The sequence below is a fragment of the Plasmodium coatneyi genome, chromosome 12 (assembly GCF_001680005.1).
Source record: "Plasmodium coatneyi strain Hackeri chromosome 12, complete sequence".
Taxonomy (NCBI): domain Eukaryota; phylum Apicomplexa; class Aconoidasida; order Haemosporida; family Plasmodiidae; genus Plasmodium; species Plasmodium coatneyi.
This window is the reverse complement of record NC_033567.1, coordinates 4,412,365-4,439,782: the sequence shown is the minus strand read 5'-3', so window position 1 is coordinate 4,439,782 and position 27,418 is coordinate 4,412,365. Positions and strand designations below refer to the sequence as shown.

At 40.5% G+C, this 27,418-nt stretch overlaps 5 protein-coding genes across 5 annotated transcripts; 2 read left to right on the top strand and 3 right to left on the bottom strand.

Annotated features, from left to right (window-relative positions):
- Nucleotides 1-4,177: 4,177 nt before the first annotated feature.
- Nucleotides 4,178-7,431, top strand: PCOAH_00046590 (Helicase; the record flags this gene model as incomplete). Its single annotated transcript, XM_020061443.1, has 2 exons — nucleotides 4,178-5,200; nucleotides 6,868-7,431. The coding sequence occupies 2 exons, from the start codon at nucleotides 4,178-4,180 to the stop codon at nucleotides 7,429-7,431; spliced, it is 1,587 nt and encodes a 528-aa protein (XP_019916789.1).
- Nucleotides 7,432-10,101: 2,670 nt separating this feature from the next.
- Nucleotides 10,102-12,499, bottom strand: PCOAH_00046580 (Uncharacterized protein; the record flags this gene model as incomplete). Its single annotated transcript, XM_020061442.1, has 2 exons — nucleotides 10,102-10,851; nucleotides 11,114-12,499. 2 exons carry the CDS (start codon nucleotides 12,497-12,499, stop codon nucleotides 10,102-10,104), a joined length of 2,136 nt encoding a protein of 711 aa, XP_019917071.1.
- Nucleotides 12,500-13,776: 1,277 nt separating this feature from the next.
- Nucleotides 13,777-15,606, bottom strand: PCOAH_00046570 (Leucine aminopeptidase; the record flags this gene model as incomplete). Its single annotated transcript, XM_020061441.1, has 1 exon — nucleotides 13,777-15,606. The coding sequence occupies one exon, from the start codon at nucleotides 15,604-15,606 to the stop codon at nucleotides 13,777-13,779; it is 1,830 nt and encodes a 609-aa protein (XP_019916508.1).
- A 2,651-nt stretch (nucleotides 15,607-18,257) lies between these two features.
- On the top strand, nucleotides 18,258-21,695 carry PCOAH_00046560 (Uncharacterized protein; the record flags this gene model as incomplete). Its single annotated transcript, XM_020061440.1, has 1 exon — nucleotides 18,258-21,695. One exon carries the CDS (start codon nucleotides 18,258-18,260, stop codon nucleotides 21,693-21,695), a length of 3,438 nt encoding a protein of 1,145 aa, XP_019916810.1.
- A 1,169-nt stretch (nucleotides 21,696-22,864) lies between these two features.
- On the bottom strand, nucleotides 22,865-24,085 carry PCOAH_00046550 (Pyruvate dehydrogenase E1 beta subunit; the record flags this gene model as incomplete). The annotated part of the gene is made up of 1 exon (XM_020061439.1): nucleotides 22,865-24,085. One exon carries the CDS (start codon nucleotides 24,083-24,085, stop codon nucleotides 22,865-22,867), a length of 1,221 nt encoding a protein of 406 aa, XP_019916974.1.
- Between the last annotated feature and the right edge of the window lie 3,333 nt (nucleotides 24,086-27,418).

The following is a 27,418-nucleotide window of genomic DNA, read 5'->3' as shown; positions in this document are numbered from 1 at the left end:
GTCTTATCTGCAATGTGCAATGTGCAATGTGCAATGGGGATTGTGCTACCAGGGGGCGTGCCCTGTGAAGGGGTTCCACTAGTGTAGAAGCTAACCACGCAAAATAGTAAAACTTTCTATACGAAAAAAAGAACACAGAGAGGATGCCTAACGAACGGAAACAATGTTCCAACCCCCCTGCTGCGTAGTAGGAAAGTTTCTCAGACTTTCGAGCAGATCTGCAATGACTCGTTGAAAAACGTAGAAATTTAAAAAAAAAAATGTTATTTCTCTCAAAGTTTAAATAAGTTAAGCTACTTCCGCGCAGAAATAAATTTATAACATGTCTCACAAAAAAAAAAAAAAAAACACAACATAGCATATTGTGACATAGTTCCATGAACAGGTTTATGTTCCATTCCACGGTCGAGTCACATTGAAAAATTTTCTCTCGCTTAACAGAGTTGCATTTGACCATAGGTTTCATTTGTTCTTAATTTTTTTTTTTTTTTTTTTTTTTTTTTCCTGTTCTGCTTACGACCGAATTGTTCTATCCCCGGTTTGCTTATTCTATTTTTATCATTTTTCTGCAATTTTATAAGCGCATGTGCATATAGTTACACACACGTGCAGGCATGTCCTTTTTTTTTTTTTTTTTTCTTCTCTTTTGTATGGCCCTTTTAACCCTATTCGCGTGGCAATGCTCACTTGCGTATGTCCCTAGCGGGCAAATGCTACCTACACTGCTGTCGGATAGTACTTATCTAGCAGAAATGATAAAACACAGTTTGTTCTGCTTACTAAAAAAGACCGCCATAGGGAATTCATTTTTTTTTTTTTAAATTATGTATTACTACTTGTTTAGGGGGGGTGAACACATGGCTACTAAAATTCCCCCCAGTGGCTTCACAAATTGGCCATAAAAAATGGTACGAAAGAACAGCCTATTCTGTCCTTATCCATTTTTATGAGGTACCATTTCACCACATGAGTAGATCACACTGGTCTATACTTATTTGCGTTACTTAAACTACATGCACATGTTTCACTCAAGGTGATATGTTGGCTGTACACCTGGGAGACACCCTCTGCCAGAAAAAATATGCCGCCATCACCTCTTCTTAAATGGTGCTCGTTCGACCAATCAGCTTGGCACCAACTTCGGGGGAGATCAAAATATACATATGTTTATATCTGTACATACTTGCGCATGTTACACCTATAGACTACAAATAAGGAAAAGAACTACAAGCCAATTGGGGTGCCTTTTCCACCACACAATTTAGCTCCCCTTTGATATCACCATTTGTAAAAATGCACAAAAGAAAAAAAAAAATCCACCATACGAATCAAGCGGGAAAAAGGCATTATCACTGATTTGTGCACCTTTTCAAGCACCTCCCTTTTTTCCGTTATGTTCGAATTGGTCCCCACAGGGGTAGTAACCTTGGCGTTAAGAAGTTCCGATCGGAGGGAAATTGGAACAACCCCATTGGGATGCATAGATTGGGTGAGTTGATAAAACGTCAACTAATGCCAAGCAATTTTGGCAATTTCTTTCCCCAGTGTAGCGCAGACTTGTATATTCTGCTGAACATACTGAAGGGTTCTCAGGCAAATGTGAACCACTTGTGGGGTATCCCATTTTGCCAGTCGCTAAAAGAGCATTCAATGCGTGGAAATATCTGATACATTTAGGGGTACAAAATAGGCATATCACTTAATTGGTCATTTTTCCTTTTTTTTTAGGGGAATGCTACTTTAATGAAGTAGAAAAAAGAGCTGATCTTTTTTTTCCGCCATGCGTACATGCACTTACGTGCATACACATTTGCATATGCGAACATACAAACATACGAAGCAAACGTTGTTATGTACGTTGCTACGCGTTCGTAGGTGCACTCAGGAAGCCTGACAGAGATGGAGGGGTTGGAAAGTCACCTTCACCGCGATGTTCCATTTCCACGATGCCCTTTTCCAGGCGATTGACCAAAATTTCCAACCCCAAATAAAATGATCCTCTACAAAGTGCAGAAGCTTTACTAAAGGGTCACTAACCCGACCGATTATACTCCGCGGGGGAATGCACATTCGAATAAATAAGCAGACCCACGTGTGTGTTTACCCCTTCAAACAAATGTATATTCTTACGGATGGACATGTCACGTAGCATAACTTTGTGTAGCTATTTCTACATACGTTAGCTGGCCTGGGGACCCCAGCGATGCTCACCTGGAGCCCCTTTTCCACCTCTTTGGGTCACATATTTTGCATTACATACGTATTTACACGTATGCATATAAGTATACGTACACGTGTATGCCTTTGTCCTGGTGGGAAAAGTGTGAAATCAGTTTTTCGCCTTGAAGCTTCGTTAACTTCTCTTGCCCAAATGAGGTAGCCTTTTTTTGCAAATACGATCACCTCGCAATGTTATTCTTTTTTATATATAATTTTTTTTTTTTTTTTTTTTTTTTGGCTAAGTTATATATGGGAATAATGCCACATCAGGGGAAGATATGCCTATCCAAGCCGAAATAAGAAAAAAAAAAAAATATATTGACCATAATGCTAGTCCTTCTTATGTAAAAAAAAAATACGTATGCAAGCAGATGCGCTTTTTTTTCCCTCGCTCGATTCAGTGCAGTATACGCAGAAGTACGTACATATAAATATATATAATATATATATACATTTATACATTTGCATATATATACGTAGTCATACATATTTATCGCGTGCTCCTACATGTGGGGCGTGGCCATATGCGCGCAGCAGGAATAATACTACTTGAAGCGGCACGTTTATTCCATCTCTGAATTTTAAAGTAGCCAGAAAACGCAAGACTAGCTTCAAAATACGCAGTTTCGGATGCCTGTATGTTACGCAGTATTACATAATAATAATTGCGTAGGCACCCTTATATATATTTATATATTATAAATAAAGTGAAGGAAAAAATTTAGGGCTTTTTCCCTTTCTCAAATAGCGTTTTTTTTTTTTTTTTTTATGCTTTTTTCTTTGCCAGTACTGAAATATAATAATAACAGTTTATGCATTTTTTTTTTTTTACGCTTAATTAAAACGTATTCGTCGTATCAGCAAAAGGCATTTTTTTTAAGGAATATATTTTCTTCCTATATATGCGCTTCCCACTTTTTACGTTTTTTTTTATATAATTTTCGTTTCGTTAACCCTTTTCCCTTTCGTAAAAATTTTCGTATACCTTTTCGCAATTTTTCTGCATGAACATATTCCAAGCTTTTCGCGCTGGTTCGTTTAAAGTTTTCATTTATCGTTCGTCCATTATATACTGCATTTTCGTTCCCCCTCAATTAATGCAGTTTTAAGCGAGAAAAGCCTTTTTCCTTTTGCTCCTCGTATATGTATAAAATGCAAACATGTATGCATGTTAAATATGTGAATATATTTATAGCATACATGGCAATTACATATGCGTCCCCATGTTTGAGGCCACCTTTATGGTAAAATGAGCCATATTTTTTGCCAGCCATAGAATGTTTTTTCACGAATTCATGTATCGCTCTTGTTCATGTCGGCATAAATAGCGCGAAATTTTCTTTTTTTTTGAAAAGCCTGCAAAATTTATACATATCTCCCCGTGCTATTTTATCGTTCATATACTCGCTCATATAGCCATTTGCTTATTCCCCCATTTGCCATTTAATTTGCATAATCCAAGTCAACGTTTATGCGGGTAACGCGTTATTTTCCACCCTCCAAGGCGAGCATTGCGAACCCTTGACACATTACTGTACAAGGAGCAGTGCGTGTAAGTAGATCGTTCCACAACACATATGCATACGAACACGAATGCGTAACACAATTTGCAATAGTGTGCAAATTGAGAGAAGCGATATATATAGAGCAGTAAAAAAACTGCTAAGCTACCCTCCTAAAAACGAGAAAAGTTGAAGCGCGTTAAATTGGCGCAGCAGGCGACTCAGTAAAACTCCAACGTGTGTAACGGAAGGTTTGCAAAGCAAAAGTTTGTAAACGCACAAGCGTAGACAGTTGCACACAGGTCCCTACACTCCTCGTGTATGTGTATAGATATATACGCGCGTGAAGGAGAGGTCGCATAACCGAATTATCAAAGTAGGCTGCTTACCCAGTCAAAATTGTTAAGTGTAGCCCACTGATCAGCTTTCCAATCCACTACCCCCCCCAAGAAAAAATGAGAGGCTTCAACAACTACAGCCGATACGGCAACTACCCAGACTACTCCAACCCGTATGCGAACTACCAAGCGGCGGCCTACGGGCAATACAGGCCCAGTTACGGAGATTACTCAGGTAGCACGGGTATGTCCGGTCATCATAGTAACAACTCAAGTACCCTAGGAAAAAACCTAATGCAAATAGATTGGACAAATGTTAAGTTAGTTCCATTTGAGAAGAACTTCTACAAAGAGCACCATGATATAAGTAACTTGTCCTCGAAGGAGGTGAAGGAAATTCGAGATAAACACAGAATTACCATTTTGGAAGGAGAGGGGGTTCCCAATCCAGTTGAATCTATTAGCAGAGTTGGCTTCCCAGACTATGTTTTAAAATCGCTTAAAAATAACAACATTGTTACACCGACTCCTATTCAAATACAAGGTTGGCCGATAGCACTTTCAGGAAAGGATATGATTGGAAAGGCTGAAACAGGAAGTGGAAAAACATTAGCTTTTATTTTGCCCGCATTTGTTCACATTTTAGCTCAACCAAGTTTAAAATATGGAGATGGCCCCATCGTTTTAGTGCTGGCTCCCACGAGAGAGTTAGCTGAACAGATCAGGCAAGAATGTGTAAAATTCTCTGTAGAATCCAAAATAAGGAATACGTGTGCTTATGGAGGTGTGCCAAAGAGTGGCCAAATTTATGCCCTCAAACAAGGCGTTCACATTCTTATTGCATGCCCAGGTCGTCTAATCGATTTGTTGGAACAGAATGTTACCAACCTAATGAGAGTTACCTATTTAGTTTTGGACGAAGCCGACAAAATGTTAGATATGGGGTTCGAAATACAAATTCGAAAAATTGTTGACCAAATTAGACCTGACAGACAAACATTAATGTGGTCAGCTACCTGGCCAAAGGAAGTACAATCCTTAGCTAGAGATTTGTGTAAACAACAACCTATACATGTTAATGTTGGTTCTCTAACGTTAACTGCGTGCCGTAGAATTAAGCAAGAAATTTATCTGATTGAGGTAATTAATTTGTGCATTCGTTATTTCATCCCCCTTTTTTTGTCATCCTAGTTGTGCGTAGTGTAGAATATGCCCTTTTGCATGCAGTGTGCTACTGCTTTTTTGTGCGTGTGCCTTTTCATCCTTTGGTATATTTCTTATCTTTTTTGCAATGCTGTTTTTTTTGTTCTACCAGTCGACAATCGGGGAAGCAGACGTTAGGGTTGTTCCCTCGTCGTTTCCCCCGTTACGCCAGAATAGTGCATACACGTGGAAATGTCGCTTTACGATTTGCTTATGCCTGTGTTTGCAAATTTGAGTGACGTCCCCCTTTGTTTTTGTTCTTTCCGTTTGGTTAACCGCGCCATGTACCTCTCGTGTACGAGTGCGTGATTGTTTGGTGCAATTTGATGTGTCCTTACGCGGTATGCATCTGCATAAAATTGTTTATATATATATGTGTACGCTATTACGTGCGTGGGGAATGATGACCCCTTTGAGGATCATTCTGCGTAACACGTTCATTTGTGCATTCCCCCCCGCGTGTGTGCACCGCGGTGATGTATTCCATGTTGGTGCCTTCATCACGCGGAATGCATTTTTCCGCTCCATTTTTTTGTTGCATTTTTTAGTACCATTTTTTTCGTTCCATTTTTTAGTACCATTTTTTCGTTCCATTTTTTTGTTGCATATTGCGTGCCAGCCTGTTCCCCCATTCTGCACGCGCCACGGCCCACATACGGCGGAATTGCTATTATTAAGGAGAGAATTAGCAGTTCATTGCAAATTTACAAGTGATAAAAGCAAAAGAGGAGCTTTCTTATCGACAGGAAAGTTCATTCGATTATTTTGACAATCTTGCGAGCCCTTTCTTTGTCGAAATATTTGTAATTGTCCGCATGTATGCCATTTGTGAAAAGAGTGGTTTACCCCCCCCTGTTGCTGCGCGCTTGTCCATTTAGTGTTTGCTCTTTTGGGTGACCATATTTTGGCCTCCTACCGTAGTAAGCGCGCCCCTTTTGTGCAATTAGTTTGCGCAGCTCCCACCAGAGGAGTACATAATGGCAACCACTAAGATGAGAAAAGGTAGGTAAGCGCCGTATATGACATACATGTGGATAAGTATTAAAATTTTCAAGAAGAAAGGAGGCAAGATTGTCGAAAAATGGGAAATAAAAGGGGGGAAGGGGAATGGAAAAAAAAAAAAAAAAAAATGGTAACAAAGGAAGCATATGTTATTTGTTATCATTTTTTTTTTTTCCTTTTTTCCCTTCCCCTTCCTCCCTTTTATGCGAGGTCCTATCACTTTAAATTTGCAATGAGGTTAGTTATGATATTCTTGCTGGACCCTTATTTAACTGCAAATAAAGGCGAAGCAAAAATATGATCCTTATGATGCGATTGCGCACGTGTGTAGTATGCGTTATGTGCGTGACGACGCGCGTAGCAGTTTAGGCGCTCACGTGTAGGCGCATTAAAATGCGTATTGGAGTGCCTATTTGGGTGCCCATTTTTGTGTGGCTTTGCCCCTGCGCTCGTTCACACACTTGCACAGAATTGTACACCCATGTGCATGTATGTACATGCCATGTATATCTACGCACACACAACATTTTATACCCCGCTATGTTCGCCTATTTGTCCGACCCCCAATATGCTAATCTGCGTGCACCCTTTCTCCATTTTAGGAACATGAAAAGATAGCCAACCTGAAGTTGCTGCTTCAGAGAATATTCCGCGACAACGACAGAATCATCGTCTTTGTGGAAACGAAGAAAAATGCAGACTTTATCACCAAGGCGCTGAGACTAGATGGTGTGCCTGCCTTATGTATACATGGGGATAAGAAACAGGATGAGAGAAGGTGGGTACTGAACGATTTCAAAACAGGAAAGAGTCCTATTCTTATTGCAACGGATGTAGCTTCCAGAGGACTTGATATAAAGGATGTAAAATATGTCGTAAATTTTGATTTTCCGAACCAAATTGAAGATTATGTACACAGAATTGGTAGAACAGGTCGAGCAGGAGCTCACGGAGCTTCCTTCACTTTTTTAACATCCGATAAATATAGACTAGCCAGAGATTTAGTTAAAATATTAAGGGAGTCGGAACAACCCGTACCTCCACAACTGGAGAAAATATCCTACACATCCGCTAACAACCCAAGGAGAAACCCCTACTATGGTTATGGTCGTTCATCACACAATGTAAATAACATTCCCCTAAAGGGAAGCAATAGATATTACTAAATTATCATATATTTCTTCCCCCCCTATGTAAAATGGTTAATGTTTATTCTTTAAAAAAAAAAAAAAAAAAGATGGGAAGTTTTCTCTGCTGTGGTTATAGCCTTGTGCAGATGTGGCTGTGTGCACAATATGTGTGCATGCTTATGTAGCGTATTTTTTATGGGCCTCTGTCGCAGCCGCAACATTTAAAATATGGCATGCGCAGGCGTATACATATATGTAACTGCACATCGGCGCGCTAGATTTTGCATCATTTGTAATTCACCTTTCATATACGTTTTAATAATGCATTTTTTAAACACTGTAAATTAGCGAAATGAGCGAACAGTTTGGAAGATTTTTTTTTTTTTTTTTTTTGGAGTCCTTTTAAAATGTATCACCTTATGTGTATATTGCATATGGGCTTCCCTACATGGATGAACAAACGAATAAAAATTCATATACACATTCGCACGCGTATACGCACATGCATTGCGCACGTTTTCACGTGTATGTTTATACAACTGCATGTGCCACTAGAAACTACGCGTAGCAACAGACACAATTTGTTATTCTTCACTTTGCATCTCATCGCATCGCACTACCATTTATTATGCCGGTCTAATGCAACTCGACGAAATTGTCCACGTTTTCTTTAAGAAAAAGCTGCCTAGTGATATCGGCAAAAAGGTGTAGAAGTGGGCGGCCTTCACTAATTGATGTGTCCCTATTGGGACTGTAGAGAAATCGCAACAAACACGCTGTTATGGTTGCTATGGTTGTTATGCTATAGGATGGGTGAGGAAGAACACTAATACACGCAGAGGTAACAAGAAAGACCCGCACAGAAGAGTTCTCCTTGCATATGTAAAGTTGAACCGCTCGGATAGGCCAAATGGAAAACTGAGTGGGATAATTGAAGTGTCTCCATTTTTTAGCACACAAAAGTAGGTAGTTCATATGTTAGTTATTTTCATACCACACTCCATTTCGTATGTTCGACATTGAAAAGGTACTACATATTTGAAGTTTTCTTTTTTTTTCGATTACACGAATTAGTAACATCCCTTTGCGCTTATTTGCTTTTTATCGTAAAGGGAGGTGTAATGCATTTCCTATCCTTATGGGCATTTTTTTTTTCTTCCGTTTTTAGCCCTAAACAGCATCAGCGCGAAGGGCGCACAATGTCAATTCATACCCCCCTTTGCACTCCCCACTTCTGGCTAGCAACTTTGGAAAAAAGGCTCTGCTTAAAAAAAATCACAGTTCTGAGGAAAAACGCAATTTTATGGAAAAACACAGTTTTTCGGGAAAAAATTTATCATAATAGATACTTACAAGGACGAATGTTCTTAAGGCATATTATTCTTAAAATAAAGGGGGTGCTTTTTCTTTTTCTTTCCATTTTGACGAAAAAAAAAAAACTGATGATTTACGAAATGCGAGAGGTACACTTTCAGTATTGAAAAACTTACATAGTGCCAGCAAATACTAGTATTTAACAGTTTGGTGTATGTACTTACTACATAACGTATCAATCTTTCGCCTTTTACTAAAGATTGCCGTGTAGTAGGTACAATAAATGCGTTATACCACAAATTTTTGTCGGGCCTTTCAGGCGCGTTACAATTATAACTAATCAACTTTTTACATATCTTTTTTTAACGGATCTTATTTTTTCAGCTTTTTTTCGCTGCAAAAAAGGGGTTAATTAATTTGGCAAAACGATCACGATGTGATGTATTGTTATTTTGGAGGAAGTTCTTTGAGTAGTTATGTGGGCCAATTGTATTATTAGTTAAACGAATAAAAGGAAGGTTTAACATTTTAGTGGGACGGTTGCAATAAAATTATCCGCATTATAAGGGCGTAAAAGTATATAGTTAAAGAGGATGTGATGGTTTTTTTTTTTTTTATTTATTTTATCGCCAACATGTTTTCGCTTATGGTATTAATGGAATGCTAAATTAAACGCATATAAGCACACATTTTACAATAGGGAGGGGTTATTTTTTATAAATGCACGTATGCCCTTTTTTGAACCTATTATTGTACAAAATGTGGGATATTAAATACGCTTTTATGTTGCCTTCTCTGTGTGGCACATTTCTCTTAAAAGGTTAATTGTCATAATGGGGAAACAACCAACCCGACCCCCTTTTGCTTTTCTCCGCGGGCAAAGAGTCATCACATATTGTGCATATGCGAATGATTGCATTCACTGTTTAGCAGTAAATGTGATATATAGGGGGGCCAATCACAAGTTCACACCAGTTGCCAGTTCAGTAATTTTTCGTACGAATGAAGCGTTAAGCGCTGCGTTATGCGTCATTGCAAGTTTAAAAAGTTACGCATGTTTACAGTGAAGGCGTTCTTTTATGCCTGCTGATCTGGGTGCGCTTTTCCGGCGTAAGGGCGAAATGCTTTAATTTCCGCGGTACCCAATCGGGTGACACGCGGGGGGAGGAAAAAAAGTACATTTTGGTGAAGCCTCCCAAGAGGGTTCGTTAAACCTTCACTTGAGTGGTATTCAATTCATACGCAATTTCGTTTGTTGCTTTTGTAAAAGATTTTCTTTTTTTATATGTTATTCGGTCAAAATGTGTAGAGGCCATTTGTGCGCTATTTTAACTGCTTCACTTTAAACGCTTCGGTGTGAGGCCGTTTAAGGCAGTGGCTAACCCCCCCTTTTTAACAAATCTCTACGTAGCGGACCGACTGGGGCAAGCACAACAGCTCCTTCTCTATATCGTCCAGTGACTTTTCCCACTTCACCGCAATAACTTTCGGAGGGTTATTTGGCGAAAATGAGGAACACCCTCCGGTTACTTTTCCGCCCAGCTGATTGCTCATCTCAGCTCTCACATTTTGAGATTCCCATTTTGCACTTGCCAATCCACTGTTGTGAAATGGAAGAAAAGGTTGACTACCCCAGGATGGTTGTTTTTTTTTCCCACCACGGTTGACGTTGATGGTCCTGGCGTCGTCAATTTTGTTCTTGGCATCATCAACCCTGGTATTACAACTTGATAAAAGCGACCCCTCGGCAAGACAATTTGCATTTGAAAAGGCCGAAGGAAGCATGTCATTCGATAAGTCCACATTAGGTACAACTTTCGTTTTTAGCCTTCGGCCATGCAGTCGTATGTCCCTACTGTAATCGGATTTGCAGGTAGCCAACCCGCACAGTGGACCCTTTTTTTCCACAACTGAGAAGTTAAAGTAATTACTTAGGTAGCCTCCGCGAAGTCCATCAGCCCAGGCACTTTTCCCATTAGGAGTTCTAACATTAGCAGTTTTTCGCGTACCCATCATGGTTGCTTCGAAAGGATTATTACTTTTCTTTGGTGTCCTGCTGCGCCATATATTCCTGCTCTCCCTGTGAGTTGGTTGCCGCGTGGTATTGTGACGCTTATATGTACTTTGTTTTGACTCTTTTTCCTGTGAAAAGGGAAAATGAGATGGGGAAGAGGCCAGTTTTACAATGTTTAACCTAAATGGTCCAGTTCAACGGCGTCACGAAAAAAGGTACATTCTGCGGAGCACAATTATTATGAAGACGCGCGTTAGATGCGTATACCCATTTGACAGTGTTAACAAGGGGGTAACTTATATTCTCCACAAGAAGGGTTCGCTAATCTGTATGTCCATTCGTCCTCCATTTCTATACTGTCTTTTTTTTTTTTATTTTATTTTCCCTTACCATATCAACCCCGTAGGACAGACAGCACGTTTGCAGATACTTCGCGATGTGCTCATTTTCCATCCCTCCATTCGCCTGCTCGGTTGAGGACTCTTCCAACAGGAGTTTGTGCACATCGCTTATTATGTGACCACCTGCCCGTTTGAACAGACCCTCCAGTTCAGCTTTTGCATCGACACAAAGATCGATACCCGCTTTGATGTGCATCTCCCCATTTTTCTCCCTCTCGCGCGTTTTTTCTCGTGCCATGCGTTTCATTTCGTCCTCCACAAACTTGCGAACATTCGGCTGAAAGGTGCATTCACGCAGTTCGCTTAGCGCTCTGTTGTTCCCTACCCCGTTGGCGTCCTTTTTTAGGAACGCCTTCAATATTCTCATCGGGTCGGCACATTTCTTTTCCCTTCTGGAGCACCTCATTTGAGTGAATTTTCTCCTCTTAAGTTTGCCCTTTGATGGGTCCTTTTCTGCGCTACGTCTGAGTCCACTACTTTTCGACAACAGCATTATGCTCTCGTGGATGACATCATTGAGCACATTTTCCTTTTCCATCACATGGTAGTCTTCCCTCAAGAGGGGAGGTTCTCCCGTTTTGCAGCTCGGCTTGCTCCACTTCTTCCAATCGGAAAGGGTAATGTACCCCTCTGAAATGTCTCCCCGTAGAAGATCATTCCCCCCATTATTGGAAAAGAACACCTCCTTATATTTCCCCATTTGTAGGACCGTCCTTAGTAGCACATCATTCTTACGTTTTATTCCATCTTTAGCAAAGCATTCCCTCTGTATTATCTTAAAAAAGGCCTTTCTCGATATAACCAACATTTCGGGGGGGTGTTCCTTCATCTCCAAACTAATTGCCCCTTCCCATTTTGCCAGCAAGCACAAGTCATTCTCGTTAGCTACTCTCTTCACCTGGCACGCATTCTTAAAGTGGAAGTGACCACTTGGATTAGCCTCATCTTCGAATAAAATATTTTTTAGTCCATCCACTTTCTGCGCGTTGTATAAGAGGTAAGGTAAAATAATTTTTTGAAATTTTTCTTTTCCTCTTTCTGTCAAGGATGAATAAACATCGATGTTGAACAAATCCACGGAATTGTCTTCATCCCTTTTTAGAAAATTCCAAATTGTTTCAATTCCTTTGTCCAGCATAGATCTATTAAGAATTGTGCCGACTGGGGGAAAGGAGTTTTTTTTTTTCTGTCCATCTAATCCTTTTTGTTTGGACGCTAAACCACTTCTGCTTCCATCCCGTTGATGGTTCGTCCTTCTTCGTTCGGTGCAGTTTTTTTCACCATTTGTGTCTACTCTCCATGGTGATATGGAATATCCTCCACACAGATCGGTCTTTCTAAGACGGTACTTTTTGCACACATCGATGTGGTTCATTTTTTTTTACTTTTTGTAAAGACGTGCAATGAGGAAGGCATTCCCTCTCGTGCCCCCCTTGCCCCCAACGGTGAACATGCAGAGTAAATTTTTTTTTTTTTTGATGTCTCTTCTCCACCGTATGCAGGTATTCACATTTTCTAATCGTTAAGCAGCAGTTAGGAAAAACGGAAAAAAAAAATTTTCAAAATAGAAATAAATAATTCTCCATATGGACACATGTCCCCTTCGGATGGCACCCTCAAATGTGTGTAACTTTATTATCCCTTTTTACAACCCCTGGGTTGTTATTTTCTCTTCCTTCTGCAGAAGTAACGTGCAATTTGAGTGCTTCCTACATTTCCCTCCGAACCAGCAGTAGTGCACACTTTACTTCACAACATACGTGTGCAAGTACTTTTGTGTGGTGTGCACTTTTCTGTACGTACACCCCTAGAAGGGCTTATAACTTCAAAAATATTTTATTTTATTTTACCCCCCTTTTGTGCAGCCAAAATGTTAACGTCTAGTTGGTTAAAATGAGCCAAAGCATAATCGCAACATTTTGGTACGTGACTGCTAGGGGATTTCCCCGTGTGGAATGGCCGAAACGGACGAACAAACTGCCTACCTGCTTGCTGTAAAAAAAGGGGGGGAGACACACGAAAGGGTGACCCGTCTACGCAGCAGTGGAAACTCATTCGATAAAAATGTTTTCCATTCGGACAGTTCTTTATACCCCAAGTAATGCCCTCCCTTACCAGTACAACACACCAGTAAGTGCACACACAAAAAAAGTGAGCAGATGCTATTGTGCATGACTCACATCAGTTCATTGAAGAAGCCCTAACTCCACACAAACTTCACCAATTTCAATATCCTGTTGAACCACTATCGGCGTAAAAATCGTTTGGAGAGAAGTTGCTAATATTTGGTTTGCTCAATTGGGTAAGTAAAAAGTACTAGCACGCACACGCGCATCACGGGGGCTGGCAAAAAAAAAAAAAATGCAACACGTACAACTCGAAACAAACAAGACATGTCGTACGAAGTGAATGGAAAATCACAAGCTAGTTGGAAAAAATGGATACTTATATAGGCAGAAATGTACATGCGCGAAATGGCTAACTCGTGCTCTACAATGGGTATGAACAGATGGGTGGGCACTTTGCGCGAAGAAGCGAATAGGAAGGAATCCTTACACGTGCGTGGTAAATTATCCTCAGGAGTTTGTATGTAATGGGTGAACGGATGCAGAATGTGGGTCAATCTGCTAAGGTGCCACATGGCTTTACCCCTTACACGGCATCATTGAGGACGAACTCAGTTAACAAGCGGACACCGAAACCCTTGGGTTTTCTCGCCTTGAAGTTCCATGACACTCCCGCAATATCTATATGTGCCCAGGGCGTATTCTCGATAAATTCCTTCAGAAATAGGGAAGCCACAACGGAGGAAGCTTTCACACTAGAAGAAATATTATTCAGGTCAGCATACTTAGAATTTAGGGAGGATCTGTATTCATTAATGATGGGTAACCACCAGGCAGGTTCATTAGACGTTTTGGAAGAATGTAAAATTTTATTTATTAACTGGTCGTTGTTTCCAAAAACACCAGCATAACTGGTTCCTAGAGAGTACAACATGGCTCCAGTCAAGGTGGCAATATCGACTATGTAATCCACGCCTAACTTTTCTGCATACACTAAAGCATCAGCTAAGGTTAGTCTTCCCTCTGCATCGGTGTTTCCTACTTCTATAGTTTTTCCATTGGAAGCTGTGATGATATCACCAGGGCGATAGGAATTTTTAGAAACCATATTTTCACATACTGCACTTAGGAAGTGAACCTCTACATTGTCTGGTTTGATGGTACCTATACAGTAGGCACATCCTAACACAGCTGCACAACCACTCATGTCAAACTTCATCAAATCTATCATGGATCCTGGAGCAGCTTTTAAATTATATCCTCCTGAATCGAAGGTTATTCCTTTTCCTATCAGTGCAATTTTTTTTACCTTATTTTGTTTATCTCCTTTATGGGCACCCTTATACGTTAGATGGATAAACTTATTTGGATACATACTTCCCTTTCCGACTGATAGGTAGGCACCCATTTTAAGTTCCTCTAATTGTTTGACATCTAAAATTTTGCAGTCCAGGTTTACCTTCTGGGCTAACTCCACAGCTGCATTGGATAAGGAAACTGGATTACAATAGTTCGATGGAGCTGCGATCAACTGTGCTGCGTAGTAAGTACCATAAAAATACACACGTGCTTTGTCTATCTGTCCCTTATAAATATCAGCATTTGCCATGTACAAGGATAAACTTTTAATATAATCCATGTTGGTACTCTTGTCTGCAGACTTGAATCTCTCATCCGTCACGTATTCGTAAAATAAATGCTCCAAGAAAAATCTAAACAAATTTTCTTCTAATTTTATCTCAAATACGATGGAAACCTTTTTATTCTTGTGTTCATGCAACATGATCGCTAGTGCGTTTGCTATTTTCCTAATTTCCAATTCCGTTTCTTCATGCGCAGCACCACATCCGACGTACGCAAGGCTGATATACTTCTTCTTATCATTGGCAACGTAGAAGCTTTTACTCGTTCCTATCTTTCCTGTGAAGTTTTCCATATTTCCTTCTTTTAAAAATTCATTAATGGTTTTATCGTTCACATGGGTGTTTATTTTGATGGGTCCGCTACTTTCGCCTTTACCACTCTTGCTGCTATCCTTTGGAGCACTGTTCAGGAGGAATACGATCAGGCCCTCATCCGCGTGGCATGTTTCCTTATTGATATCCTTTACCTCTATGTTTAGGTCATCTATGGGGGTGTGATAATCTATAGGGATGGTCGTTGGGTCCAGGGACACTACCTGCGGTACTAGGGTCGCCATTTTCCTAATCTCCTTTCTGTTATTAATGCTACTAAACTTTTGGTTTTCGAAAAATAAAGGGTTTATATCACCACTGGTACTTTTACAAAATGTATGCAAATGCAAAATGCGATTTTTTTTTCTCTCTCCAAATTGCGTTACGCCTGTTCGGAAATTCTTTTTCGGGATATTCCAATAGGTGTTTTTTATTTGTGGCGATAATTTTAAAAGATGCATTGAAAAATTGCAGACTCGTCAAGGCGCGCGTTGTTCTTTTGTGCGGCTTGAAGCGGAAAATTTCCTCTACAATTATTCCTGTACCTTTAGGAATATATTCACGCGTGGAAAAGATGCGTATGCCTTTTTCTGCTGTTCATGCGAAAATGTTGGCTTTTTTCCTTTGTAGAGCGTACACCAGAGTATAAAAAGTGCACGTGCGGCGTTTTTGTGAGTTCTTTAAAGTGTTGCTTTGTTAAGAAACTTTAAAATATTATCCTGCTTTCTTTGGTTGAGTTTTCTTTTTTTAGCATTTTAACCTTTAACCATTTAACCTTTTAACCCCTTAACTGTTTAATTTTTAATTTTTTAATATGTTCGCACCACTTGGTCGATTTTCCGCCCCGCGTTGCATGCATTTCTTGCATGAGAGCATTTGCCCGGGAAATATGGTAGATTAAGGGGGTACAAACCGTGTTATAGTATGCGAGGAACGGCGAAACGAGTGTACATGCACCCATGACGCAGTGCGTATCCCTGCTTGTTTTGCACTCACCCTCCATGAGGAAAAAACCTTCAGGATCGGCCACGCTTGCTCATGGAGGGTGGGCACAAAACGGGGCCAACTTTGAATCAAATGCGTACTCATACAAATATCATTGTGCTGGTATAACGGGGAAGGACTTAACACAGCGGTCGTTCTTTAAGGGGGGAACAGTTTTAGAGGCCTCCACAGAGAGCAATATTACATACGTAGGAGCGACAAAGTATTCGTGCGTATGGGGACAGTAGCTTAGCAGAATACCTACATAAGTGCATATATAATATGAACGCATTATTGCCCACATGCCGTGTACGTATCATTATATGCTTGTACGAATGGCCGGCTATATGCCTAGGCTCCTAGCCAAAGCAACAGCACCTTTTTTGTGCTTCCCTTTAGGCCCCCTTCAAACGCGCCCCGTACATGTAGGGCGGTATAGCCGTGTTCATCCGCATATTGGAATGTTCTTATATACATATATATATATGTGCACGTACTCTGCGCATCTGTGCAAAAAATTGTAACCCTGCTGGTTTTGCGATGTTTGGGTAGAGTTCGTGTATATTTTGTTTTTTCGCATTTTTTGCTTCGTTTTTTCCGCTTTCGTTTTTTTGTTTTTTTCTTTTTCTTTTTTGCGACTTTTCGATTTTTTTTTTTTTCTTCCCCTTTTCGTTTTTTCAAATTTGCCTCGATTCGCTGCCACCCGTCGGTGTTTTTTTTTTTTTTTTTGTGAACAACTGTTTAGTTTTAATCTGTGCCATTTTCTTATTTTTTAAATAACGACATTGAAGAGATTAATATATATATATTTTTCTTTCTTTTGCTCAATTCAATCTTTCCATTGTTTTTGTTTTTTTTATTTTTTGTATATTTCATTTGAACCAGAATGTCCCTTTTTACAATTTAAAAATTGCGCGTTTACGAAAGGGTTGTGTTTGATATTACTGCAAAATTGTGGTTGTTTTTTTTTTTTTTTTTTTTTTTTTAAGCCTCTTTTTGCGTTGTTCCCTTTACAATGTAGGGAATTGTTCCTTCCGTTTTGTTTCTATTCATTTGATCATTTGATTACGTGGACGCATTGCCACAGTGTCATATCGTTAAATGGGTTGCATTGCACATGGCTTCTTTGCCGCGTAGTTGCATGGATGCCAGCTCATTTGTTTATTTGACCGCTTGTTCTTCCGATTTGTACCTTTTATGCCATTTTTGTAAACATTCTCGCGGAACAATTTATCGTAAACATGTACATATCTCGCAATACAGGTGTGTAACACACTTTTCTCCTTTTTGTAAAGGGGCAGCTTAATGAATTGACACATATATTTTTTTTTTTTTTTTTTTTTCCCTTGTCCACTCCCTCCCCCATCCTGCGCATTTAATGCAGCTGGACACTGACCAATTTTGTGTTTATGCCAGGCCTTATCAAAGTGACATTTGTGTAAGTGGGAAAATATTCATCCCGTTGTTTTTGTACAAAGCTTCTGTTGCAGAAAATGCATAGAGCTTTTTTTCTTTAACCCTTTTTGCTGTTCTCAGATTTGTTATTTTTGTATGCTTATTAAGCGCTTTCTTTTCCCCTTGTAATTTTTTTTTATTTTAATTTTTTTTTTTTTTCCCGTAAAATATGCTCATATTTTGCCGTTCACATAAGGCATGTACATTATCAGCCCAATAGTAGGATTATTCCTACGCATTGTCCACTCTGCAGTTTTTTTAAATTCATCAAGGGGGAAAAATATATTTCTTCCTTTTTTTTTTTTTTCATTTGTCTACGTGCGTGTTTGTCTCTTTAAGTGTATGGTACGGCTATCGCTCCTTTTTTTTTTTTTTTTTTTTTTTTTTTTTTGTCGTTCAATTGTTCGTTTGTAAGCAGACAATTCGGTGATCTGTCTCAAATGGACGCTTCGAACCTGCGTACCCCGTTTTTTGAAAAAATGTAAAAAAAGAAAAAGAAGGGTTGAAGAAGTGAAGAAAGGATACGAGGGAAAGACGCAAACTGGGTCGCACAACCTGGGCAACGTAAACCGAAGCATACGCCCAGAGAGGAGGGATGCATCCCCCCTATGTGTGCCCCCACCAGAAGATCTCTTCAAAAATATAAGACCGACACGGTGGACGAGCAAATAAAATGAAAGCGTTCGTGCCTTTCTACGTGTCCACCTGTCTGTTCGCAATATCTGTCCTTTTTAACAACTCCTCGTTTTACCTCCTCCCCTGTGATGCCTTTCCATTTGGGGTTTCCGAAAATAAATACATTCAGGCTTTCCCCGATTTTCATCTCTTTTACGAGTATGTGGACATCAGAAGTGATGACTCCCCCTCCGAGTTGGGCGACACGCAGAAGGAAGGGAAGAGAAGCAGAAAAGTGCTATTCCAGTCCGATAAAATAGACTTTTATAAAAATTGCGAAGTCAGTGACGGTGCAAATTACGATCAGGATTGTGAAAATAATTATGAAAAGAACGGCGTAAACAATTACGTAGAGGATTATCCAGAGGGGAGTCGTAAAAATTGTATCCGTACCGATGGGGAAGAAATCCCGGGCGAACTGTTCCAGAACAGATGTGCTGCAATGGGGTTAAAAATTTATGAGCGCCTGAGTCAGATGTTCAGTTGGTGCCTCCCCGATCGTGTCAACTTTGGGAATGGATTTGAAAAAACCCATTTTGGTTTCCCCGATGCTTACCTATTTGGTGGAAAACGAATTCTCACGTGTAAAGACCACTCTGATCAGTGGAAGCTGGACAGGCAACTCAGCAACAGTAGCGATGCGTCCAGTAAGAACAGCACAGAGGTCGAACCTACCCCCTCTAACCAACTGTGCCAAGATAGCCACCAGAACCTGATCCAAGAAATTTACGAATACGAGATTTACCCATTTTTGAAAGGACTCCTCACGAAGAAGTTGCACACAAGATCCCGTAATGTTATTAACAAATCGGAAACATATTTTTCGGACTGCACAGAAGGGATTCCCACCCAAAGAAGAGAAAACATTGAAGCATTTGAACAGATGGTGTTGTACCACTCCTCCCGTGAACATCGATACGATATATTAAATCAGTCCAAAGGCGTCAACAGAAAAAAGAAGAAGAAGCACAAAAAAAGAGGGAAGGAAAAAAAGTCCGATGGGACGGCAAATAGTTATAAAACAGGAAATAATTCTAACCTAGAACAAGATGAGCATAAGAATGATGTCCACATCCCTGCAGAAATAAATTACGTCTACAGCATAAAGAAGAAGGTGCTGCGCAACTTCGCCTTCGCAAACATTTTAAAGAAATACATTCAGTACAAATATCATTCCAATGGATTGGTGAAGGTGGGAGAAAATGGGGGATATCCTGGCCACCCCGAGGGGAAGGCAAAGAGCCGCTTCACCCCCTTTTTGGAACACCATTACGGGAAAAGCAGCGCGAGTGAAAAAAGTGGGCAGAAAAAATATAGCCACAAAGAACCCATACGCTTTATTAACAAAAAGGCCCTTATAATCCTGGATCATTTAAAAAAAGAAACCTCCTATCTGGTTGTCTCCTACGTGGTCGAGCGAGAAACGGCTCAGCTGCTAAACTTCACGGAGTATTATGTCCCCCTGAAGGTGCCTATACACACGCGAAGTTTTATGGAAACCCCTGATGAGGGCAATCACTCCAAACAGTACAAACAGTACGAACAATACGAACAGAACGATGGATATATATCCCCCAACTGGGATAAGCTGCATCGGAAGGAGGACATTTGCTACTATAACTATGGAGACAACTGTATGGAATATTTAGAGAATCTCTTTTTAAGAACATGCAAAGTGGTGGTGCACCCTGATGGTGATGTGAGTGAGCGGACGAAAATGCTGCATGTGATGAACCCGGTAGAGAGGAAGTTCCTCATAAATGAACACCACAAGTGCAGGCAGGAGGGACAATCACAATTGCCAAGAGGGGTAAAAAAATGGAGTGAGGAGGATCACCACAAAATGGGTCATTCACACGGAAGTGTAGCGACCAAATGGGGGGAGAACCATTTCTTGCGGTTGTATGCCCATTTGGCTCACATGAAAGGCTTCCACTCTTTTACCCGCTGTCTATTTCGCGCGTTTCAAGTGTACAGTGGTCTGTTCCAGAGTGGGAAGTTAAGCGGCAAAGGGGCTAATCTGGCGGGCACCACGGGAAAAGAAGATGACTCTACGCAGGGCCTGCACGTCCATACGGCGGAGCCACGCAGAAGCGGATCAAACGACGCCACCAACATGAGTAACGTGAACAACTCCAGTAACAGCAGCCATGGAAACACCTCCAAAAAGTTCACTAACAACACCAACAGTGCAGAGTACATAGTGAGCACATACGCAGGGTCGGATGGGGGGTACCACTACTACCTGATCAACTACAACAACCAGAACTACATCTTAGAGGTGAGCGATAAGTCAGATTTTTATGGCAGTCCTCTCACCAACAATAAAAGAAACAGAGAAAATATGACAGATACGGAGAAGGCCATAATAAAAAATATGAAGAAATACATGAAGGAAGGGAATAACTTCTCTGTATACATTGACCACATGCCACCCCCGGAAGTTTATCACAATGACTGTAACAAATTTAACACCATAAAATGGGCATTGATTTTGTTCTTCATACCGGCCTGGTTATTACTAAATGTGGTCTACATTATATATGTCCAGAATGTGTGGAGACAGATGCTGAACCCGTTATATAGACTGATGTTGTCACCGTCCATAATTCGACTGGCATCCTATATTATGTTGCTACTTTTCTGTATGATTCAGTACCCCCGCAATAATAGCCGCTATGTGGAGTATACCATTTTGTCCTACATGGCCCTAAACACCATGTTCAACACCATCTTTTATGGGAACCTCATTCTTATAAGTAAAGGGTACATGATAACAAGAGGGCAATTTAGCAAAAGGGATAACCTCTCTCTAACCCTAATTATCAGCAGCATATACATTCTAACCTCCTTTAACCAGCTAAACGTAATTAATGATACGCCCATACTGATCTTTATAAATATGAGTTTGCTTTTTGTACTTGTTATAAACATCCTATCGATTCAGAACTTTTTAAAGTTGAGACTGTCCTTTGTCAGAAGTGTGCGGATGATGGATTCCTGGGAAGAGTCACTCAAAATTAAATTGAGCATGTATAAAATGTACCTACTGATCATTGTTAGCTTTTTTACTTTGGAGATTTTACTGCATTTGCTAAAAGCCATGTTTAATTTTTTAACGGGGACTGTTATCCTGATTGAGTACGCCTTCGAGTTGATTATGTGGTGCTGCGTGTTGTACGTTTTTAGGTACAGGGGGAACGTCTTATACTTCTCCCTCCTGTATGACAATTTGACCTTTAATATTATGCCCCTCTACGTGGCCAAGACGAGCGAAGATATGCTGGACATGGTGACCGACAAGCAGTGGACTTTCAAAAGCGCACACTATCCCATTTTTATTTTAAACCCGTGGGAGAACAACAACCAGAATTACCTCTCTAGAATGGTCGTGGGATGGCCCCTCGTTATGCACCACAGGAAGAGGTACCTCTGAGGAGGTATATAAGCAGCGAACTGTTGGCGTAAACAGAACGGTTAGGAGTAGAATATTCGAAGAACATACTATTGAGGATATTGCCCCAAGGTATATGCGTACAATTTTGAATTTACACAAGAGCCTTTTTTTTTTAAAATACCCTTTTTTATGGCGAACTGTTTTCCGGTGAATATTTTGTGGGGCGCTCTTTTCGCATATAGGGAGGAGAGGTCCCCCCGTGGAGCTGCTTAAAAGCCTTACATAAACGGATGAAGGTGTTATTATATAGAAGGGAGACGGTTTAGACATATACATACGCCTGCACATGGTTGGCCCAACGAAGGAACAAATTCCTTCTCAAAACTTGCCATGATGATTACACACACCAAGGAAGAACCACCAACAGAGAAGACGCATACCGCAATGGCGTCGTAAAAAAGTGTTTGCAAAAATTTGCGTTGGATTGTGCTAACCACGGGGAGGAAGCGAAATGCACGACTGTTGATTTGATAGAAGACAAGAACGGCACGACAAAATGGTTTATTTGTTAATGTGTTACTTTTGAATGGTTCAGGGAGGAGGAGGTCACCTTGCGTGCAGGCATACACACCATTCCCTATTGACCGCCTCCATTTGGCAAACTACTGTAAATTTTATGGGGGGAAAAAATGCCACATCGCTTCTCAATTTGACACAACGAATGGTGGGCACTGTTTTCCCTTCCCCCTGTACATTGCATTTTTAACATTTCCCTAAAATTTTGTCCCCATTTTTCACACCTTGTTTTTGTTCCTCGATTTGTTTTTAAGTATTAACCTCGCTTTATATATATAAATGTACATATATGTACATATATGTATATATATATGTATATACTGCCGTGTGTGTATTTGCTCCCCGCACACGCTTAAGCTTTTTTAAGGTTTCATTTTTTCCCCGCTTATCAGGGGAAAGGCAAATGAAATTTTCCCCTTATGAAACATCAACAGGTTTTTGTTTAATTTTTTTTTTCTGTTCAATTGGTTATTCTGCCTTTTTTTGTGTCAAACGGGTTTTCTTATTGGGTTAAAAATGACTGCCGATTTGGGAACATGCACACATGGACGCGTGCATGCATATATAAAAAGGCACTGTTCTCGCGGGACTCTGCTTTTATCAGTCGGTACGCCGGTACGCCGGTACGCACACTACCCGCTCTGTGAGTGCATGTAGGTGGCCATATACACCACGTCCTCCTTCTTGACGATGCAGGCGTCTTCAAATCTGCTCGCGTACGCTATGGGCACGTCTTTTGTGCACAAACGGACAGGCCGCTTCTCCAAAAAGGAGGAAAAATTCTCAACCACCTGGGTGTACAACTCAGCACCAATGCCCCCAAACCCAGCTGACTCATCCAGAATTAAACACTTCCTTGTCTTCTTTAAAGAATTCCCAATTGTTTCCAAGTCGAAAGGTTTTAATGAGATCAAATCGATTACCTCAACCTGGATGTTAATATTAGCTAGCTCTTTTGCAGCTTCTAGCGCGATATGCCTAGTAATTCCGTAACATAAAATGGTGAGATGGTTTCCTCTTCTGACTACTTCAGCCCTATCTATCGGTAAGGTGTATGGTAGGAGTGGTATTTCCTCCTCGACATTATATAGTAACACATGTTCCAGGAACAAAACAGGGTTATTGTCTCGTATGGCCGATTTTAGTAACCCTCTAGCATTGAATGGAGTAGAGCAAGACACAATTTTTATCCCTGGTACACTCATCAAATAGGATTCAATTCTCTGTGAATGTTCTGGTCCCAACTGTTTTCCTACCCCTCCTGGCCCTCTAATCACAATAGGAATGTTAAACTGCCCGTCACACATATATCGCATCATGCATGCATTGTTGGAAATTTGGTTAAAGGCTAAAATGAGAAATGACAAATTCATTCCTTCCACTATGGGTCTCAATCCATTTATGCTCGATCCAATGCCTAACCCCATGAACGAATTTTCACATATTGGGGTGTCTAGCACTCTAGCGAATCCAAAAAAGTGAGCCAAGTTTTTTGTTACCTTGTATGATCCTCCATATAAGCCTACATCTTCACCCAATACGTACACACTTTTGTCTCTTTTCATTTCCTCGTATGTAGCCATATGTAGCGCTTCACTTATGTTCCTCTTTACTTTAACCTTTTTCAGTTCATTTTTGTAATTCCCTTCATTTATTGTTAATGTATTGTCTTCCTTTCCAAGTAGGACTGTCCCGTTTGTGCTCACATTCCCCTTGATGTTACTTCTTATCCCTCCAGGTGGGTTTTTTTTCCTTCCGATGAAGTTTAGCAGTTTTGTGGATTCCTTCCTGCTTTGGACTGACCAGCTCAGGCAAATTCCCACCCAGAGGAAAAACATCACCAAGTTTTGCATTATCCTCCTCTACACTAATCACTTGCAAAAGTCGGCTGTGCAGCACTGATGTGCTCCTCTCCAGGGTGAACCTTTGCACACCTACCTACACAGTGGTGCACTCGCCCCTCTACGTGTATGTCTATTCACGATCACCTCACTGATCAAGAAAACGGGGAACCCCTTTCTATTTCAATGCGTAAGGAGAAGTGGGCAGTGCAACCCCCAATGTGCGATGTAAAAAAAAAAATATATATATATACACAGATCTACAACAATATGCGCATTGAATTAACACCCAACATGTCGCATCCTACAAAATGATACTCTTTGTCGATTTTCAGTTATCATAAGGTCCCACATGAAAAAAAAAAAAAAAAAAAAAAAATTTTACGAAAATATGCCTCATCGTTGTATGGTTTGTCCCTGAACAAATCTTCCCCGGTGCATGCCGTTTTCCAATATTTCCACAATGACTGGGGAGAACAATTAGCGTTCCTGTGGGTTATTACCAACAAGATAATCATTTTAATTTCGGTTCTTCATTCTTTTGTTTTATAATCGGCTACGTATTTTGGGGGCACACGAAGTTGCAGCTACGCAAGGAATACACACAGAAAAAAAAAAAAAGGGGTTGAACAAATGTTGTAATATATAAATCTTTTATCCCCTTTTTTTTTTTTGTCATACTATAGGTGCACGCAACTATTTGCAAATGGCCCTGCTGGTATTTTCCACTTGGAGAATAAACGACAGCGTGAAAAGCGTGTATACGTCTACTAACCTGGTGCACAGCTGCAGTATTACAAATGACCCACAAAATTGGTCAACAAAACTTCCGCCCAAAATTACAGCCCCCTGTTGGCATCTGCTCAGATGGGGCGCATCTCTGCACAGCTTCCCTTCTACATGCATCATCGGCAAGAAAAAGGGGTCATACCAGAGGAAGCTCTCATCTTTTACGCACAACAGTTTTGGGGTCCCATTTTAGATTATCCTCCCACCGAAATAGAACAAAAATATGCTCGAAGAAGACGAAGTACATAAATTTTCCCCTCTACCGCTTCAAGGTAACTACCTAAAGGGACACTTAACATGTAGACCAAATATATTCCCACGTCTTGTTCTCCATTTTTGCGCCCTTTGGGAAAAAGTTACCAATGCGTCAAACGGAAAAAATATGACTGCGTGAAAAAGGAGCCCGACGTTATCTCACCATGTAACAGAACCGTGTATAAGATAAATGCCGTCCGAAAGAGCCACTTTGGTGTGTCATTCTGCTTCACCTTAGTGCGCTGTTCTTTCGTAATGAAGTGAAAAGACCGGCTTCCTAAATAGGGGGAGACACGGTTGGGAGAGGATAAACCTTGAGCGACCGACCGCTTGCACACACTGTGTACGCACATTTGTCCGTATGTATTTTTGCTTTTACTCAGCACCGATTAGCGTTGCCCAGGATTCGCGTAAATCAGGAGAACGTCCTGCATATTGGTAGCGCGCTGATTTTTCCGCGTTAATGCGAGACTCCCCAAAGTGGCAGGGTTAAAAGGCAAGCTTGGAAAAAAAAAAAAAAAAAACAGCAACCAAGCGAAAGGGCGAACTAGTTGGCATACGCGCATAGGATTACTCATGAGGGTGCCTTCTTTTCTTTGCCTTTTTTAACCCCCCGCTACGTCGTTAAATGCTTAAAAATCGTTTCCCTTTCCACTGTGAGTTTAACGGATAGCCACTCTCTTGGGAAACGTGTCCAGGTAGTATGCCATAATTTCCGCGAGGGGATACAAAACATATGTTGAAACATCCTCCCTAAATGAACAGACCAAGCGAAGAAAAAAAAAAAAAAACAAGATAAAATCTCCGAAATAAATTTTTCCCTCTATGCAGCACTTTCCCATTCTTAACATGTGTGTGAATTTTTTTTTTTTTTTTCCCTTCCGTCAAGGGAACATAACTGTTTTGCCACCATTTTGGTACCCCTTACAAGGTGCAGTTATAGGCACATACGTACATTCCTGCGTGAAGGCATCCCCAGAGAGGGTACGCTACTCCATGAACAGCCACCCATGAGTAAAGACCATCGTTCTTTTTTTTTTCTCCCCCAAATAAATTTATCTGCGTATGTTCGTCTATCCGCATGCACTACAATAAGAAAAAATACCTCCACTATGAACAGAACAAACTTGTGCTGCCCATATGCCTATGCGCGTATAAACATGCTTAACATAACACACGCACGCCTGTACGTACGTACATGTATGTGTACGCCTTTTTTTTTTTCCTCCTCATCCTTTTCCATGTGCATGGTGCCACATTGCGGAGTGGCGTGGGAAACACGGAAGCTATACTTGTGCTTAAGCCCATTCATCCTGAGAACAAATAATTAGGCTCACGTGGTTGCCAACAAAGAAATGGTATGCGCCTTTTTTAAGCTTATATACGTGGGGGCTATTATATGTGCAGGTATAATATTTGCTTACATTACATAGTCGCTTCGCCTTTTGTTTCCAAGCTCTTGCGAGTGCGTACTGGAAAAAATACACAAGCAAGTACGCAGCGGGTTGTTTTTAAAGGATACGAAGTTTACCTGTGCATATGTCGTTTATGGCAAATTTATTGCCAAGGGCAATTCGCTTTTTTGCTTTTCTTGTCACGTGCTTGCCGTTTGGTCGTTCGGTCCTCTGCTCGTTCGATTGTTCGCCTGTTTGCATGTTTGCCTGTTCTCCTGTTTCCTTGTGAATTTTTTTTTCCCTCTCCCATAAATCGTTTTTCCTTCGACGAACGATTTCGCAGTTTTGTATTTTTTTTTTTTATTTTTTTTTTTTTTGTTTCTTTTTTCATTTTTTCTTTTTTTCATTTTTTTCCTTTGCCTTCATTGTAAACACATAGCACTCGCGAACGGTCATAGTACTACACGCCTGTTAAGTGTACTCCTCCAAAGGCATATGTAATTGTAATTGTACTTGCAAGCACAATTTTTGCTTATATAAAAGAAAAATATGCTTGACTTGTATGTTTGTTTTTAGCCCCTTTGCTTATTGGCATACGTGCATGTCCCCCCGCACGTGACACCTTTTGCATTTACCAACACGTTTTTGCTTTCATTCGTGTTTTTCCCCTTCAGTACTTAGAGGTACGTACCACACGTACGTCCTTATGAATACGACACTTGACAAGGGGAGTGGAAGTTAATTTGGGGGAAAGTAGAACTTATCTCACTTATTTACTCTTCCAGAGTGAACAATAAATAGGGGGGAAACTCAAGGAAGAGAAGTAAAATTTTGAACGAAGTTAAATCCTGTTCATTTGGTCATTTGTTTTTTTTTTTTTTTTTTATTCTGCCGAGCGTGCTTTGCG